At 42.2% G+C, this 19,102-nt stretch overlaps 2 protein-coding genes across 6 annotated transcripts in view; both read right to left on the reverse strand.

Moving 5' to 3' along the window:
• LOC143296874 (uncharacterized) overlaps positions 1-7,781 on the reverse strand; it is a 110,974-nt gene extending 103,193 nt beyond the window's left edge. For 4 of the 5 annotated variants that reach the window (XM_076608851.1, XM_076608852.1, XM_076608853.1 and 1 more), the window contains exons 1-5: positions 7,679-7,781; positions 5,069-5,224; positions 3,182-3,248; positions 2,776-2,866; positions 1,621-1,760 (exon numbers count right to left, since the gene is read on the reverse strand). In XM_076608851.1, the coding sequence (XP_076464966.1) occupies positions 1,621-1,760; positions 2,776-2,866; positions 3,182-3,248; positions 5,069-5,188 (418 nt within the window). In that variant the 5' untranslated portion in view covers positions 5,189-5,224; positions 7,679-7,781. The other variant, XM_076608850.1, reaches the window with a different exon arrangement.
• Positions 7,782-8,374: 593 nt separating this feature from the next.
• Positions 8,375-14,597, reverse strand: LOC143297140 (uncharacterized). The gene is made up of 2 exons (XM_076609316.1): positions 13,079-14,597; positions 8,375-8,928 (listed from the first exon to the last, which is right to left on the reverse strand). The coding sequence occupies exons 1-2, from the start codon at positions 14,595-14,597 to the stop codon at positions 8,375-8,377; spliced, it is 2,073 nt and encodes a 690-aa protein (XP_076465431.1).
• Positions 14,598-19,102: the final 4,505 nt, after the last annotated feature.

Below are 19,102 nucleotides of genomic sequence, written 5' to 3' on the forward strand. Positions count from 1 at the left end.
CACAGACACATGTTATCTCAAGCATCTTTACACACAGACACACGTCATTACACACAAACACACATCATCTCAAACATCATTACACACAGACACACGTTATCTCAAGCATCATTACACACAGACACACGTCATTACACACAGACACACATTATCACAAGCATCAGTACACACAGACACACGTCATTACACACAGACACACATTATCTCAAGCATCATTACACACAGACACACGTTATCTCAAGCATCATTACACACAGACACATGTTATCTCAAGCATCTTTACACACAGACAAACGTCATTACACACAGACACACATTATCTCAAGCATCATTACACACAGACACACATCATTACACACAGACACATGTTATCTCAAGCATCATTACACACAGACACATGTCATTACACACAGACACACGTTATCTCAAGCATCATTACACACAGACACACGTTATCTCAAGCATCATTACACACAGACACACGTCATTACACACAGACACACGTTATCTCAAGCATCATTACACACAGACACACATCATTACACACAGACACACGTTATCTCAAGCATCATTACACACCGACACATGTTATCTCAAGCATCTTTACACACAGACACACGTTATCTCAAGCATCATTACACACAAACACACGTTATCTCAAGCATCATTACACACAGACACATGTTATCTCAAGCATCATTACACACAGACACATGTCATTACACACAGACACACGTTATCTCAAGCATCATTACACACAGACACACGTTATCTCAAGCATCATTACACACAGACACACGTCATTACACACAGACACACATTATCACAAGCATCAGTACACACAGACACACGTTATATCAAGCATCATTACACACAGACACACATTATCACAAGCATCATTACACACAGACACACATTATCACAAGCATCATTACACACAGACACACGTTACCTCAAGCATCATTACACACAGACACACGTTATCTCAAGCATCATTACACACAGGCACACATTATCTCAAGCATGCACAACTTCATTGTGTGTAGAATGCAGGAAGATAACTCAAACAACAAAAGAAGATAACTGTATTTTTAATCAATTTTCATAACTGCCAACCATCAAAAATTGGAAGAGTTTGTTTTCCTGGCATGGGATTCATTGGTGGTTAGCACTGGGCAACCTGGGCCTGGTGAGCTAACTGAGGTCCCATGTGTAGCATGCAATTAGTACATGTAAAAGAACCCATGGCAAGAAAGGTTGTCCCTAATAAATCCTGTAGATAAATCCATTTTGATAGAAAAATAAATACACTTGCATGCAAAAAGAAGAAAATTAAAAATGGCGGCAAAGTACTGTAGCGACACACTCTCCCTGTGGAGAGAGCAGCCCAAATTCAACACACAGAAATCTGTTGTGATAAAATGTCATACAATGCAACAGAAGCACATCCTGAAAACACAGTATGGCTACCTAAACACCACAGTCATAAACAGAAAGACTGCTTGAACATAGGAGAGATCGTGGTTCCTTTCATCCCATGAAAGTAAAGGAAAAAAACGTGAACACCACCTGGCTACAAGAAAGACACCAGACATCACTCATTCTGTCAACAATGCTGACCTTCTTTAGGAGCGAACAGATCCTGTGACATGGGTTCCTCCTGCTGGTGTGGTGCTGCCCCCTCTCTGGCGATAACCGTCACGTTGGCCGTCTCATCGCTGCTGCTGCTAGCGCCCACCGTCGGCTCCATATTGTCTTCACTACCAAACATGATAAAAATAATGATGTGACTATGATGTTAAATCCATATTAACACTGCACCGCATCCCTTATAACAGTCTCAAAGCACTATAAAAAACAAATGTAAACCTACACAGAACAAGATTAATTCTTTCAAAGCACTACTAAAAAAATTTTTAAAACCTACACAGAACAAGATTAACTCTTTCACTGCCATACGCTACTTTTTGTTCAACAAGACCGTTCACTGCCACAGGTGACTTTGGAACATCAAGGGGTCATGTTAAACTGAAACCTAAACAGAGCCAGATTAACTCTGTCACTGCCATAAACTGTTTTAGTCCACAAGACTGTTCACTGCCACAGGTGACTTTGGAACATCAAGGGGTCATGCTAAACTGAAACCTAAACAGAGCCAGATTAACTCTGTCACTGCCATAAACTGTTTTAGTCCACAAGACTGTTCACTGCCACAGGCGACTTTTTGTGTGTGCCATCCTTTTGCTGGTGTCCCATGAAAGAATTACAACCTGACAAATACTTTTCCACAAAAGATTGGCAAGTCTCATAGCCAGTGTTGTCAACTCAAGACAGTAACCAAAGATGAACATCAACATCACAAACACCTACTTTTTTTAAGATTCATGATTTCATCAAATGGGCAAAGAAAAACTGGATTCACTATATGATTAATTACAGACACAAAACAACCAGGAGTGCATACCACTGAATTTATTCTCTGACAAACAATGTACCATCAAAGATTAAAAAAAGGCTGCCATAAGAAGTTTACCACTTTACAGACAGAATGCAGGCAACTATCAAAGCATCTAAACTCCCCACACCCTTTTTTTTTACATTTTTTAATAAAACATTTACCACTTCCCAATCAGGACTCAAAAAATATTTACTACCTTATTAATGTCGCACTATATAATTTTCCACAATGCAAAAAGGAATATCATCCATAACCTGCTAAAAATAACTTAATAAATAAAAAATCCTTCCCACAGTGTCCAAACAGTGGTTCCCTACCTGGCGGTTTCCCCAATGACATAAGCTTCATTGGAGGCCTCTGGCTTCTCCAACGCTTCCACCTCACTGTCGCTCACCAACACTAAGGAACCTGCAATTTAAAGAATACAGGTTGTTGCTGGGCTTCTGCACATTGAAATGCATATCTTATACAACCAACAATGCTGACCCTTCAAAATCATACAACAGTAACACAGACTTCAGATTCCATCAAAAGCAACAGAAACCTTCAAAATTCATCGACAGCAATAAGCACATTCCATATGTACATCACCCTTTGATCACCAAGTTAAAAGACTAAATAAAAAAAAAAAAAAAAATAAATAAATAAAAATAAAAATAAAAGAATGTGAAAGAAAACAGAAATAAGACAAAAAAAAGCTAAAAAACTGATTTGCTTTTTTACCTGACTTTCCAGCTGTGGGGTCCATGAGAGGGTAGACTACTTCTGAATCTCTGCTTTCCTCTTCCACCTGTTTGTGCCAGCACACACACATGAGAATGAATATGCATACTTCATTACTTGTACACTTACACACATATTCATTTTATGTTTGATAACCAGAAAGCTTAACCTCATAAACACAAATGGATTTTTAATACCAGGATTGGGAACAACTCATTTTGTCTGTGTACTACTGTCTATAGAACCAATCACTGTGTATACATGCATATGTATAGTGTGTGTATGTGTGTGTGTGTGTGCACTCGCGCACACGTGTGTGTGTGTTTGGACAAGTTGAGGTATTCCTCCCATTGTTCGCACAAACGTCAAACATGGACAAGATATCAACAAGTGAACAAGATTGTGTCATATTTGATATGAACTTAGAACCTTCAATGACGTCTACAATTTTTCAAACAACTGAGCAGTGCTTTGTCTGTTTTGTTATCAAAACTATTCTATTTTTCAATTGTTCAAAACTAAATCTCTATCTATCATTCTGTCTTGAAAAACTGTTGGTCAATGAACAACAAATCTCATTAAAATAATCCAAATTCATTTCAGTATGAGACATGCAGACAGGAATCAAAACAAAACTCTGGCAAACATTAAACGCAGGAAACAAACAGGACTAATAGCAAATCAAAACTTTGGCCAACATTAAACGCATGAAACAAACAGGACTAATAGCAAATCAAAACTTTGGCAAACATTAAACGCATGAAACAAACAGGACTAATAGCAAATCAAAACTTTGGCAGATGAACAAATATATCTACAGGTATCGGGTGTCCCCAAAAAAGTGAACCACTTTTTGACAAGTATTTTCTCAGTGATAGAGTAACCAAATTCATTGAAAATTTTCACACAGTAACCTTAGTGTGTCATAAACAAGTCTGCAAAATATCTAAAAGATTGGACGCAAATTATGTGAGTATTGTCAAATTCAAAACAGCATATAAAAAAAAAAAAATTTTTAAATCCAATATCAAAGCTGTGCAATGCAACATTCATCATGTTCATGCTAGCTGCCAGGTGTTGGCATCTGTCAATCAGTGTCAGTCTAAAAATATCTGGTCTGGGTATTAAGTCTATTGATTTTTTTGTCCAAGATCAGTTCTGTTCAAAGTTTCAATTTGGAAGGATCAACCATGCTTTTGAATGAAAGTGATAAGGTTACCACTGAAAATTGTTTCAAGGAGAAAGGCTGGGGTGGAAGAAGGATCGTAAGGGAATTTCCAGGCAAGGGGTGTAGTCATGTCACTGTAAATAGACTTATCGATAAAATATGCACTACAGGGTCAGTAGTACATAAAACTGGCAGTGGGAGACCCAAGACTGCATGTTCAGAGGAGAACAAGAACCGTGTTGAGGAACTTATTCAATCCCAGGAGGAGAAACCAGGGACCCACAAATCTCTTGGAGAAGTTGCAAGCAACTTACTAGTGAGCAAGTCTTCTGTGCAAAGAATGGCGAAAGAAACTAGAGCTGAAGCCCTTCAAGAGGATACTGGTATCAAGGAGGGACCAAAATGTTAGAGGGAAAAGAATAACTCGCTGCCGTAACTTGAATGACCGCGACTCGGCCACTGATGTGAAAAGGATTGTTTTCACAGATGAGAAAAACTTTACGTCAGAGATAGCTAAAAATCACCAAAACGATCGCATTTATGGGAAACGGAAAAGAGAAATTCAGCCATCTCACCTCTATCATGAGACTTCTAGATTTTCAAAAAAGATAATGGTTTCAGCTGGAGTATCCTGGAAAGGAAAAACAAACATTCATTTTATTGACACTGATAGAGCCAAGGTTAATAGTGAAAGTTACATTCATGTGGTGATAGCTTACCTGGTGCAAAGCTGGCAGATCTAGGGCAGAGCCCGGCTGCGAGTCAACTTGCGAGGTAAGCACGATAAAACGGCTGCTTCCAAACAGATCCGAATTCTCCTCATACAAGTCTTTCTCCATTCCTTCACTCACTCACGTCCTCCATTTGTGATAAACCTTTCAAAAAAAAAAAAAAAAAAAAAGACAACAAAAAGAAACAATGCTGAAGACAGCGTTACAAAATCTGTAACACACACACACACACATTTTTCCCCAATGATACACCATGCCAACATAGGGACTTGAACTCTAATCACTGGTGACCACTGGATCAGAAGCCTAACAATTCTGCCAAGGCACTGCCAGCAGTTTAAAGTCCCACAACCTTTTAAGGCTGTAGACAGCAGTAATTCATGTATTCACTGTTTTTAGGGCCGTAGACAGCAGAGAAGTTAGTTCATGTATTCACTGTGTTTAGGGCTGTAGACAGCAGAGAAGTTAGTTCATGTATTCACTGCGTTTAGGGCTGTAGACAGCAGAGGAAGTTACTTCATGTATTCAGTGTTTAGGGCTGTAGACAGCAGAGAAGTTAGTTCATGTATTCACTGCGTTTAGGGCTGTAGACAGCAGAGGAAGTTAGTTCATGTATTCACTGTGTTTAGGGCTGTAGACAGCAGAGGAAGTTAGTTCATGTATTCACTGTGTTTAGGGCTGTAGACAGCAGAGGAAGTTAGTTCATGTATTCATGGTGTTTAGGGTTCACAACAAGAAGGCAGGGCCCTACCCTCTCCTTCTACCACTTCGAGTTTCCTGGACCTAAGTCAGATACCATTCACACATGGGTGAAGTCAGAAAACTGGACTATAGTGCCTTTATAACACCATGCTGAAATGAGGTTTCAAACTCCGACCGCTGGTGATCACTACATCAAAAGTCCAACTCCAAGGCTCTAAGTTCAACAGATTTGGCCAGGATGCCTATACATGTATCATAATTAATTGCAGAAGAGTTATGTGGCTACATCGAGATCCAAGCTAGAATAAGCAAAAAAAATGTGTGATATTTTGTGAGAAAGACCTGAATGAAATCACCAAAACACAAAGCATATATACAGATAATGATCCTTGTATGGCCTGGCAGAGGCAACAGTAGACTTTCACAAATGTGGAATAAAGCTGGTTGAAATTGAACTGTACTAACAATGAACGAATAAAGCTGGTTGAAATTGAACTGTACTAACAATGAACATGTTAAAAAAAAAAAGTAAGCCTCCAGAGTGGACATGATGTAAATAGCAGGACATAGTCATCAGGACATCGTCATCAGGACATAGTCATCAGGACATCGTCATCAGGACATAGTCATTCTTAACATATAGGCATTTAGTCCAATTTCTAAATGGGGATAAAATGTGCAAAATGTAAACAGAAAAGATAAAATTGTTCACATGAAGTAAAAACTTCAGCCCATCTACATAACTAGTGTACAGTGTCTATTATTATAAGTACACAAAAAAAGGTGCACACAAGCAATAGCTGGGGTAGTGAATCATGTATACACACACACGCACGCATGCATGCACACACATATATACACCCTAACACTGACAAAAACACAAAGATCCTGAACAAGCCCAGTGTATGTCCAGAGATGAGGCTCTGGTATAATCCAACAACAGACAGGATAAAGAGCATGACATAATCACATGTTGTTCATCTGCCAATCTGCAGTAAAGGAAATTTTCTATCTAAAATTACGTTTAAATAACATACTTACCGACAAAGGGTAGTTCTCTCATCAACATTTCTTGCTTTTGAAACATAAATATTTGGATGGTAAAATGTTATGCTTAAGAGAGAGAGAGAGAGAGAGAGAGAGAGTATAGATCTCCACTTTTTTTTAAGAAGTTTATGTTGCCTTGCAACTCTATCAGTAGCACAAGTCTTTGTATTTCTCCAAGTTGTTAAGTTTGGTGTTTCTGTTGATGAATATATCTGTATGTCTCCAACACTTTTTCAGATCACCTCTGTCATCAGATGTACAGCTCTTTCCAGCATGTTATTTTGTTTTATATGCACCACCATGTTCTTTTTTTTATGCAAACATGTTTGTTTTCCGTAACTTTTCTTTCCGAATAATAATCGCTTGGGGTGGGCTCCTGAAGGGGTGGTCTCCAAAAGCTGAAAGCAAACGTTTCCAAAGATTGGATTTATTTGCAAGTGAATGCCACATTCTCACAGTATGCGATTCACACCCAATAAGCATATTAAGTCCGGTGATAAGTTCTCATGTTGTGTGCCTGTCTTGGTCGGACAGTTCAGTTTCAAGGCCGCGTCACTGCGATCAACAACCTGATCTGAAATCTATACACTGCACTACATCAACCCAGTCAATGAGGACAACAAACAAAGAACGAAGGGGGACGTACAGCACAACCACTCTAGCAGATGCCAGACCACCTCTGCAACCGAACGTACTGGTCAGGCCTTTATCGATTAGGCCGAAACATCCTGTGCTATTGTGATTGAAAAAAATTGTTCGACATCACTTCGGAAGTACCCAACAGAAAAATGGCATTGGACTTATACTTCAGTTAATCAAACGATCTAGCAGAATTTTCATAAAACTCACACAGCGTTCTTTGACATGAACACGCTATGTCAGGGAGCTGAGTTATTTTTTGTCACATAAAGCGTGAGTTTCTCGACTGCAGATCATCCTGCACTCCCGCCATATGTAACCTCAAATCCTCAACTTTATTTCTGTTACATTCGTGTATAACACAACTTATCAAAATTATCGGATAAATGGGTATTTTCTCTAATTGAAGTACGAATTTGTGTTCAATGCATTTATTGTATGTCCCCTCTTTATTAAAATGATTTTATCTTTTAAGTGCAGAAGCGTTTATAGAAGGGCTATTTTAACTTTGTAATTATTTCCTCTTCCGGGTCAAGCAAGTTCATGCAGGCCAAAACACTACTGGTCGCTGTCGAGTCATCAAAACGTGTCCCACCCTTTCAGAGTCATTCGAATGCAAACACGCGCAATGCATGAATGAAGATATACTCAAAACATGTTAATGTATCATTGTGCGCTCTTTCTCTCTCTCTCTCTCTGTAGTAGTGTACTGCAGTTGAGCCATTTACGCCGACCCATCAGCAGCACGTCCCCCAGCCCACCCCTATCATTGTCACACACGCTCCCCCTCTATCTCACTTACTTACTTACTTACTTGTACTTGTATATTGCGGTGTTGAAGGCCTAACCGGCCTGTTCACCGATCCAGAAAATATCTCCCACTTGTTATGCAGCATGCGTGGCATATTAATGGTGACAGGCTGGGTCGTACAGTGTAGGCAGGCTCTTCCAATGCGTGTCCAGTCTGTTTTTAAAGGCGTTTACTGATGGGGCGGTCACCACACTATCAGGGAGGCCATTCCATACAGTGACGACTCTCTGGGAAAAATACCCAGCACGCAAGCTCAGCCTGCAATGACCCTTGGCCAGCTTGAGGGTGTTTCCCCGGGTGTCCCTGCCTTGAAAGAGGTGCAGCATGGGTCGATCTGTGTCGTATATTCCGTGTACGTATTTGTACACGTCTATCATGTCACCTCTTGTTCGGCGATGTTCCAGGCTAGGCAGTCTCAGACTAGCGAGACGCTCTGGGAAGGAGAGCTGCTTCAGGGAGCCTATCAGGCGGGTTGCTCGCCTCTGTACATCCTCTATGTCAGTGCGTAGGGTCTTGGGTCTTGGCTGCCAAACTGAATGACCATATTCAATGACTGGTCTCACCAGGGACTTATAGAGCGAGACAAAGGTTTCTGGCGTGAGATGGTCGAAAGACCTTCTTATGACCCCTAGGACTTTGTTGGCTTTTGCTGTTGCATGTGCCACATGATTTTTGAAGCTTAGGTCTTTGTCCACCAGTACACCCAGGTCTCTCTGTACGTCACTCTCCTCCAGCCAATGTGTGCACTCCACTCCCAGAGGATCCCGTCCTCTCATGCAGTAGTGGGCACGATAAACTAACGTTCATAGATTTCTTCTTGCAACTGCAAATTTCTTAACTATTTTTCAGAGAGTTTGATGAATAAACAAAATAGGTCAAGAAGGCGTCACTGCGTTCGGTCAAATCCATATACGCTACACCACATCTGCCAAGCAGATGCCTGACCAGCAGCGTAACCTAACGCGCTTAGTCAGGCCTTGAGGGGAAAAAAATGTAAATGAATAAAAATAATAATAATAATGAAATAACAATAAAATAAATAAAGTAAAAGATAACAAAAAAATTAATAATAATTAAAACAATAAAAATTTTAAAAAAAGACTGAACGAATGCAAACTTGTGACGGTTACAAGTATTAGGGAATACACCCCCACTGACCACCCCCACTTTCTACCTCGCTACCAGTCAGTAACAACAATAATGACAGCAACAACAATATGAAGAAGTTGATTCCGACAGTGATTTTTTTTTCTCCAGGAAAACCAACCCATCATTCACAGTTGATTGTAAACCTATCCAGAAAGTATAAGCAGGCCTAAAACATTGAATACACTTTGCGAAAAATGCGTCAGTTGTAATCAACGCTCGCCATTTGTATTTCAGATAAACCATGTCCGTTACATTGTCTCGAGAGAGAGATGCTTTCATGTTTTACTGTCATTGACTGGACAGTTCTTCGGACACAATTTAACAGACTTGAGATCAAATAAAGAAACAAAATCAATATTCTGAACACATGCACAATTAGCGCAAATACAGAAAATTAGTAGACGGGCGCAATAGCCTAATGGTTAAAGCGTTGGACTTTCAATCTGAGGGTCCGGGGTTCGAATCACGGTGACGGCGCCTGGTGGGTAAAGGGTGGAGATTTTTACGATCTCCCAGGTCAAGATATGTGCAGACTTGCTAGTGCCTAAACCCCCTTCGTGTGTATACGCAAGCAGAAGATCATATACGCACGTTAAAGATCCTGTAATCCATGTCAGTGTTCGGTGGGTTATGGAAACAAGAACATACCCAGCATGCACAGCCCCCAAAGCAGAGTATGGCTGCATACATGGCGGGGTAAAAACGGTCATACACGTAAAAGCCCACTCGTGTATATGCGAGTGAACGTGGGAGCTGTAGCCTGCGAACGAAGAAGAAGAAGACAGAAAATTAGTCCAACATAAAATATCTGTCAGCTCAACCACCCACAATAAACTTTCTTATATACACATACATACATTCATGCATATGTATCAAATTATCAACAAATAACATCCTATAATAATTGGGGGCTGGGGGTTCTGAGAGTGAATAATAACAGTCACAATGGTTTTTTACTCACTTGTGTAAACAAAGTGAGTATCTGTTTTAACCCGGTGTTCGGTTGTCTGTGTGTGTCTGTGTGTCCGTGGTAAACTTTAACATTGACATTTTCTCTGCAAATACTTTGTCAGTTGACACCAAATTAGGCATAAAAATAGGGAAAATTCAGTTCTTTCCAGTCATCTTGTTTAAAACAATATTGCACCTCTGGGATGGGCACAAAATTTGTTTAAAAAAAGAAGCCTAATTATATGCAAACTGCATTTACTGTCATATTTATATTTTTTGTATTCTCTAAACTTGAAACTTTGATCTGATATTCTGACACAACAGCAAGAGCAGTCATTATCATCATTTTTTGTTCAAACAGGAACTTCTTTTGCTAAGCATGGAAGTTTTATTTATTTTGCAAACGTTTTGGTGCAGATAGTAAAAAAGGGAAATTAATCTGTAATTAATGCTAGGGGACTTCATTTGCTTTAAACTGATCTTTCTCATCTTAAACATTACATTTTGAAATTATACTCAATACATAAAAAGCTTGTGTGTTTTACTCTCAGTGTACAGGGCTTTCACTATGTTCATTCGTCCAAGTGGTCTTTTTAGGAAAATACTAAAATCAATACGAGTGGACTTTACAGATCTATTGGCTGAACCCTGAAGGTCATGGGCAAAAATCAATTGCGTACACATATTTATACACATTCAAAGCGCGTGCTCATATTCTTCGCGAACGCGAACGACGCCATTTTGTTTCAAGTTGTTGACCTGCCCGTTCAATCTTATAATCAATGGACTTCTTCTTCTGCGTTCGTGGGCTGCAACTCCCACGTTCACTCGTATATACACGAGTGGGCTTTTACGTGTATGACCGTTTTTACCCCGCCATGTAGGCAGCCATACTCCGTTTTCGGGGGTGTGCATGCTGGGTATGTTCTTGTTTCCATAACCCACCGAACGCTGACATGGATTACAGGATCTTTAACGTGCGTATTTGATCTTCTGCTTGCGTATACACACGAAGGGGGTTCAGGCACTAGCAGGTCTGCACATATGTTGACCTGGGAGATCGTAAAAATCTCCACCCTTCACTCACCAGGCGCCGTCACTGTGATTCGAACCCGGGACCCTCAGATTGACAGTCCAACGCTTTAACCACTCGGCTATTGCGCCCGTCATAATCAATGGACAATACACGATAACATGTGATGGAAAGTTGGAGAAGGAGACCGTTAAATATTTATTCAGAGAAAGATTTGTGAACGCCTCATCACTTACTGAATTATGCCCCAAACTGCCATAAAAATATCCACAGAATCAGTTGGAATTCACTGTTAAAAATTGTCACTGCGAATACTGCAGTTGATTTATCGCCCTTTAAAACCTCACCTCACCTCACCTATCCAGTCTTGTGGACCGTTGGGGCGCCACAGGTGATCTGGCAACCAGCATCCTCCAATCCTCTCGGTTTTCTGACCTCCTGATTGTATCGCTCAACCTCAAGCCCGTCCATTCTGGGATGTTGTCATCCCATCTCTTCCTCTGTCTGCCTCTCCTCAAGTTCTCCCCCCTTGCACTGTGCCCTGCAGGAATGTCTTGGCAAGCCCCGATGATCTCATGACATGGCCATACCATTTGAGCTTGCGTCTCTTGACCAAGGTCAACAGGTCTTTGTAGGGCCCAAGACTTGCCTGATTCTGTTCCGAACTTCTTCGTTCGTGATATGATCTTTGTAGGAGATGCCCAGGAGTCTTCGAAAGTATCTCATCTCAGTGGACTGTATTCCCTTTTCTGTCAGCTGTTAAGGTCCACGATTCACATGCGTACAAGAATATTGATGTTACCAGGGTACGCATCAGTCTGATCTTTGAGCCGAGTGCAATGTTCCGGTTGTTCCAGATGTACCTGTTTTGTGAGCGCTGCTGTCACCTGTGCAATCCTGGAGAGTACTTCGGGTTTGGATCCCTCATCTGTCACAATTGCTCCCAGGTATTTAAAGCTGTGGACAGTTTCTAGCTTCTGGTCATCCACTCTTATGTCAGTGCTGATGCCATTGGTGTTGTTGGTCATCAGTTTGGTCTTCTCTGCACTGATCTGCATGCCATAGGCTCCAGAGGTTTTATCAAGGTGGTCCACTAAGCTAGCTAGCTCCTCTTCTTTTCCTGCTAGGCCATCAATATCGTCGGCGAAACGTAAGTTGGTGACTGCTCTGCCTCCGATGTTGACTGTTCCTTTGTGGTCTTCAAGTGCATCAGTCATGATTCTTTCCAGGAAGATGTTGAAGAGAGTTGGTGAGAGCAAACAGCCTTGCCTCACTCCGACTGTGGTTCTGAACCAGTCCCCTATGTTACTGTTGAAGTAGACTGCGCTGGTGGCTTTGTCGTAGAGGTTCTGTGTCACTCGGGTCAGGTTGGCATTGATGTTATACAACCTCATGGTGGCCCATAAAGCTGCATGCCATACTTGGTCAAACGCCGTCTTGAAATCCACGAAGACGTGGTAGAGGTCTTGCTGATGTTGGAGGAACCTCTCGCACAGTATCCTGAGGTTGAAGATTTGTTCTGTTGTACTGCGCCCTGGTCTGAAACCTGCTTGTTCCTCTGCGGTTATCTTCTCTGCTTGTGGCTTCAATCTATTTAGCAGGATCTTTAGCATGACTTTGCTGGGATGACTGATCGTGCGGTAGTTCTGGCACTGTTGTAGATTGCCTTTCTTGGGGAGAGTGATGATCAGTGACTGGGTCCACGGCGTTGGCCACTCCCCTGTCTGCCAGATCTTGTTGCAGATGGTTGTGAGGGCTGTGATCATTGCTTGGACTAGCTCTGCTGGGGTATTATCCACTCCTACTGACTTCCCCTTTTTCAGCGATTTTACAGCTGCTTCCAATTCTTCTCGAAGGATGGGGTGGTTGTCGTTGTTGGTTGCTGGAGGGACGTTCAGTACCTCTGGGTCTCCTGTGGCTCTGTGACCGTACAGCTCGGAGCAGTATTCAGTCCACCTCTTCAAAATGTCCTGTTCTTCAGTGAGACATTTTCCGGTTTTGTCCTGGATGGTGGTGGTTCGCTCTTGCTTTGTGCTGGTCAGTTTTTTCACAAGTTGGTATGCCTTCTTGCTGTTGTTTTGTTTCAGGTTTTCTTCAATTTCCTGGCATTGCTCTTTAATCCAGTTCTCTTTTGCCTTTATCATGCTTTTCTTGATTTGTTGGTTGACTGCTCTGTACTTCTTCGCTCCTTCTGTCTCGCCTTTTTTGTTTTTCAGCTCTCTCCGCTTGTCACACAGATCCAGGATGTCAGATGTGATCCAGGGCTTCTTGGTTGAGCGGTGTTTTCCCAGGATCTCCTTGGCTGTTTCCGTCACAGCTGTGTTGAATGTGTCAATCAACACGCCCATGTCCATGTCTGATCTGTCTGCGTCAATGACAGTGAGCAGGGCGAATTTTCCGCCTATCATTGCTTGGAAGGCTTCTGCTATCTGTGGGTCCTTCAGCTTTTCAAGGTCAAACTTGATCCTTGTGTGGCCTTGCTTTCTGATCTTCTTCAGATGTAGCCTGAAGGTCATCATCACAAGGTCATGGTCGCTCCCAATATCGGCCCCTGGAAAACTCCGTGTTTTGGCGATGTTCACACTCGACTGGAAGAGTCGTTTAACCACGATATTATAATCTATCTGGTTGTGGTGATCACCTCCTGGGCTGTGCCATGTCCTTCTCCTGGATGCCTTGTGTGGACCAAACGTGTTCATCAGTTTGAGGTCGTTGTAACTGGCGAACTCCAGGAGACTCAGTCCTCTTTCGTTGGATTCTTTATTGCAGTGGCGCCCGCATGTTTCTTTCCAGTCCTTGCAAGCATTCTCTCCCACTTTGGCGTTCCAGTCTCCTTGTACGACAACGATGTCTTTCTTTAGTGTCTGGTCTAGGACTCCTTGAAGCTGGTCGTAGAAGTCTTCTATCTCTTCGTCGTCGTAGTCTGTCGTTGGGGCATATGCTTGTATTACTGTGATGTTGAAAGGGGATGCCCTGAGACGAATGGTCATCATCCGGCTGGAAATTGGCTGACAACCCATGACAGTGTTCACGGTGTCCTTGTGAACAAGAAATCCGACGTCTTGTTCATGTTTGTCCTCTCTGCCACTGAAGTAAAGTTTGTGGCCTTCGTGGGTAGTTGTTTCTCCGAAGTTCTTCCATCGTACTTCACAGAGTCCCAGAATGTGCCAACGGTACCTGTCCATTTCATGCGTTAGTTCTTCTATCCTGCCAGGTGCTCTTAGTGCTCTCACATTCCAAGTGCCAATGGTGATGTTGTTTCTGGAACGGATCTTGTTGTTTGGCACACCAGTCGCATACTTTGCACCTCCGCCCTGGTGTGCGGTAGAAGGCGCGGTTACGAAGCCACGATAGTCTAATGGGTAAGTCAGTTTCTTTTCACCCGAACACGCGGGGTTCGAATCTGGTTAGGACGTTTTTCTTTCCTTTTTTTTTTTTTTTTTTAACCCGAAGCTATATAATAACAAATACAGAACACATTTTAACGATTAGATTTTTTTTTTAAAGTGTATCACAAGTGAGTTTTGAAGGCCTTGCCTCTCTTGTTTTTTGTTGTTGTTTTTTTTGTTATTGTTTTTGGTTGTTGCTTTTTTTTTTTCTTTTTTTGGGGGTGTGGGGGGGTTCTTTGTTTTTGGTTGTTTTTCTTTTTGTTTTTGCATCTGAACTACTGTTCATCTTTTTCTTTCGAAAACCCCATGCTTCAGAAATATATTAATTTTAGCCAATGATTTTATGATGTCTTCATCATTCGACCTAAGCAACAATGCCATCTTCTCTTTCTACCACCTCTTTCTCAAAAAGAATACATTTTTTTACTGACGAATAAACTCATAAGATTTACACTCAAACACAAGAAAGAGAGAGAGAGAGAGAGAGAGAGAGAGAGAGAGAGAGAGAGACGTTGTGGCCAGTGATGGGACGAACGGCTGAGTGGTTAAAGCGTTTGACTTTCTGTCTGAGGGTCGTGAGTTCCAAAACCGGTCAGCGTCTTGTGGATTCAGTAAGAATGGAGATTTTTCAGACCTCCCATGTCAGCAGATGTGCAGACCTGCTGGAGTCTCAACCTCGCTGTGTACATACACATGTAGAAGATCACACATCGGACGCGCGTTTTAAGATCCCATGTCAGCCTTCGGTGGCCAGGTTATGGAAACAAGAACAAACTTTCCCACTTACCCCCCACCCACACCACCCCCCACTTACCCCCCTTCTCCCTCACCACTCCCCCTTCCCCCCTCACCCCGCCCCTCCCAGCTCCAACCTCCCACCATTCCCGAACCTGAAAACGGAATATGGCTGCCAACATGACGAGTTAAAAAGGGTCATTCACTTTAGCCCATTCCGGAATATACGACGTCGTTTATTCATTTTTTGTCTGTTCTTCTTCGATGATATTAGACCGAGTGAACATTGTACGTAAACGTTTCACTTTCATTTTCTCTCAAATGTTTAGACAAATCCACATACGCTACACCACATCCGGTGCTAGGCAGATGCCTGACCAGCAGCATAACCCTACACACTTTGGTACTGACTGCATCCACGTGATATACATTGGTGTACTGTCATCAGAGGGGATTTCTTCCTACACACTTTGGTACTGACTGCATGCACATGATATACATTGGTGTACTGTCATCACAGGGGATTTCTTCCTACACACTTTGGCATTGACTACATGCACGTGATATACATTGGTATACTGTCATCAGAGGGGATTTCTTCCTACACACTTTGGCACTGACTGCATGACATGATATACATTGGTGTACTGTCATCACAGGGGATTTCTTCCTACACACTTTGGCATTGACTACATGCACGTGATATACATTGGTATACTGTCATCAGAGGGGATTTCTTCCTACACACTTTGGCACTGACTGCATGACATGATATACATTGGTGTACTGTCATCACAGGGGATTTCTTCCTACACACTTTGGTACTGACTGCATGCACATGATATACATTGGTGTACTGTCATCACAGGGGATTTCTTCCTACACACTTTGGCATTGACTACATGCACGTGATATACATTGGTATACTGTCATCAGAGGGGATTTCTTCCTACACACTTTGGCACTGACTGCATGACATGATATACATTGGTGTACTGTCATCACAGGGGATTTCTTCCTACACACTTTGGTACTGACTGCATGACATGATATACATTGGTGTACTGTCATCACAGGGGATTTCTTCCTACACACTTTGGTACTGACTGCATGACATGATATACATTGGTGTACTGTCATCACAGGGGATTTCTTCCTACACACTTTGGTACTGACTGCATGACATGATATACATTGGTGTACTGTCATCACAGGGGATTTCTTCCTACACACTTTGGTACTGACTGCATGCACGTGATATACATTGGTGTACTGTCATCAGAGGGGATTTCTTCTGCATATAATTCTGACAGAGGACAAACTCTTTGTTGCCGTGTTTGGTGGTTGGTTGGTTTGTTGTTGTTGTTGCACACGTGACCCAAGCTTATCGTCTCACCGAATGACTAGACCGCTCATTTAAAGGATTTCCTGTCAACCTTGGGAGGAGAAAGGGCGGCAGCGGGACTGGAACCCAGACCCTCACGGACACTGTGTCTGCCCATGAGTCTTAACCATTCTGCGGCCACTGCAACACTGACAGTGTTCACTGACACCGAGACAGGCCCAGGCAGATTATGAGACCCGACACTCAGTGCCGGAGACCGCTGGTGAAATACTCCATACTGTAGTTTTCCATCTGCCTCGTCCGGCAGAAACAGGTATATGGACACACACACACACACACGCACACGCACACGCACACACACACACAGAAAGAAAAAGAAGAAACTACAGTGTTTTACAATGATCTTTATAAAAAAAAAAAATCCGTGTGTTGTTCAGATTTCAGTTGTTCAACAAAAAAACAAAACAAAACAAAAACCAAAAAACAAAAAAAACAAAACAAAAAACAACAACAACAACAACAAAAACACAACAAAACAAAACAAAACAAACAAACAAACAAACAAAAACAACAGGAAAAGAAATTACGTTTGAGATAGAGAGACACTATTCTCTAGCACACCCTATCTGATGTAAATTCAAAGAAAAACAAGGAAGAGTAATATGACGGGACGATTTGTAACGTGTTTCTTGGCGGACAAGAGGAAGTAAACAGAGGCTATTGTCACAGAGACAACAGACATTAGGTACCACACAGTACCGGCTGATTACTAGGCTGACACTGGGACAAGCATTCCGCTGGCTTCAGTTCCCTTGTGTTGACGCTCCAGTCATGTGGACGATAATGTTAAAGCTGACACTGGGACAAGCATTCCGCTGGCTTCAGTTCCCTTGTGTTGACGCTCCAGTCATGTGGACGATAATGTTAAAGCTGACACTGCGACAAGCATTCCGCTGGCTTCAGTTCCCTTGTTTACCCTCCAGTCATGAGGACGATAATGTTAAAGCTGACACTGGGACAAGCATTCCGCTGGCTTCAGTTCCCTTGTGTTGACGCTCCAGTCATGTGGACGATAATGTTAAAGCTGACACTGGGACAAGCATTCCGCTGGCTTCACTTCCGTTGTATTTACATTTTCGCTCCAGTCATGTGGACGATAATGTTAAAGCTGACACTGCATTTGCAGTGTAAAGACTTCCAAGACGTGTACATAATTATCAAAAAGCCTCGTCACAGGGCACATGAAAATGTTGGCCAACATATTTCATATAACTGGGAGAAAAAAAAATCAAAAAAAAATCCAGAAATGCATTTGACATGATGCTCAGTTGATCAGTAATCGCCGGGTTCGAGAAAATAACCTATAATACATTTGAAGATAGAGGAGGGGGAGGGGGGGGGGGGGCTGGTGCATCCATTCGGCAACATGCAAAATATTTAGAATTATTTTGTATTTGTATTTCTTTTTATCACAACAGATTTCTCTGTGTGAAATTTGGGCTGCTCTCCCCAGGGAGAGCGCGTCACAAGACTACAGCGCCACCCATTTTTTTTTTTTTTTCATGCGTGAAGTTTTATTTTTCCTATCGAAGTGGATTTTTCTACAGATTTTTGCCAGGAACAACCCTTTTGTTGCCGTGGGTTCTTTTACGTGCGCTAAGTGCATGCTGCACACGGGACATCGGTTTATCGTCTCATCCGAATGACTAGCGTCCAGACCACCACTCAAGGTCTCGTGGAGGGGGAAAAAATACTGGCGGCTAAGACGTGATTCGAACCAGCGCGCTTTGATTGTCTTTCTGCCTAGGCGGGCGCGTTAGCCCTAGGCCATCACTCCACTGGTTACTGTAACCAAGCAAGAAGGGAATAGATATTTCTCCTCAACGTCTCCTAAGTGTAAATAATACGTCAGTATTCACAAGAATGATTAGTAAAAAAATTTTTTAAACTCCACTCCGAGAGATGCACTTTGTCCAGGTAAATCAGTACGTGTCCATTATAGTTTCAATGGACTGGTGTGTGTGCGTGTGTGTGCGTGCGCGCGCGTGTGTGTGTGTGTATGTGTGTGTGTGCGCGCGCGCGTGAGTGCGTGCGTGCGTGTGTTGGTGCTCATGTACGTTTATGTGTATTTGATCGTGCTTTCATATCTGTGAATCTGCATGTTTGTTGCATATCTGTTATGCATGTGTGTGTGTGTGTGTGTGTGTGTGTGTGTGTGTGT

Source organism: Babylonia areolata, chromosome 22 (genome assembly GCF_041734735.1).
Source record: "Babylonia areolata isolate BAREFJ2019XMU chromosome 22, ASM4173473v1, whole genome shotgun sequence".
NCBI lineage: Eukaryota > Metazoa > Mollusca > Gastropoda > Neogastropoda > Buccinidae > Babylonia > Babylonia areolata.

Excerpts from the sequence above, each read along its gene's own strand:
- LOC143297140 (XM_076609316.1), bottom strand. The coding sequence starts at position 14,597 with ATGGACAGGTACCGTTGGCACATTCTGGGACTCTGTGAAGTACGATGG. Across the intron at positions 8,929-13,078 it reads CATCACTCTCCCCAAGAAAG|CAAAAGCCAACAAAGTCCTA; the intron begins GCAATCTACAAC and ends CACATGCAACAG.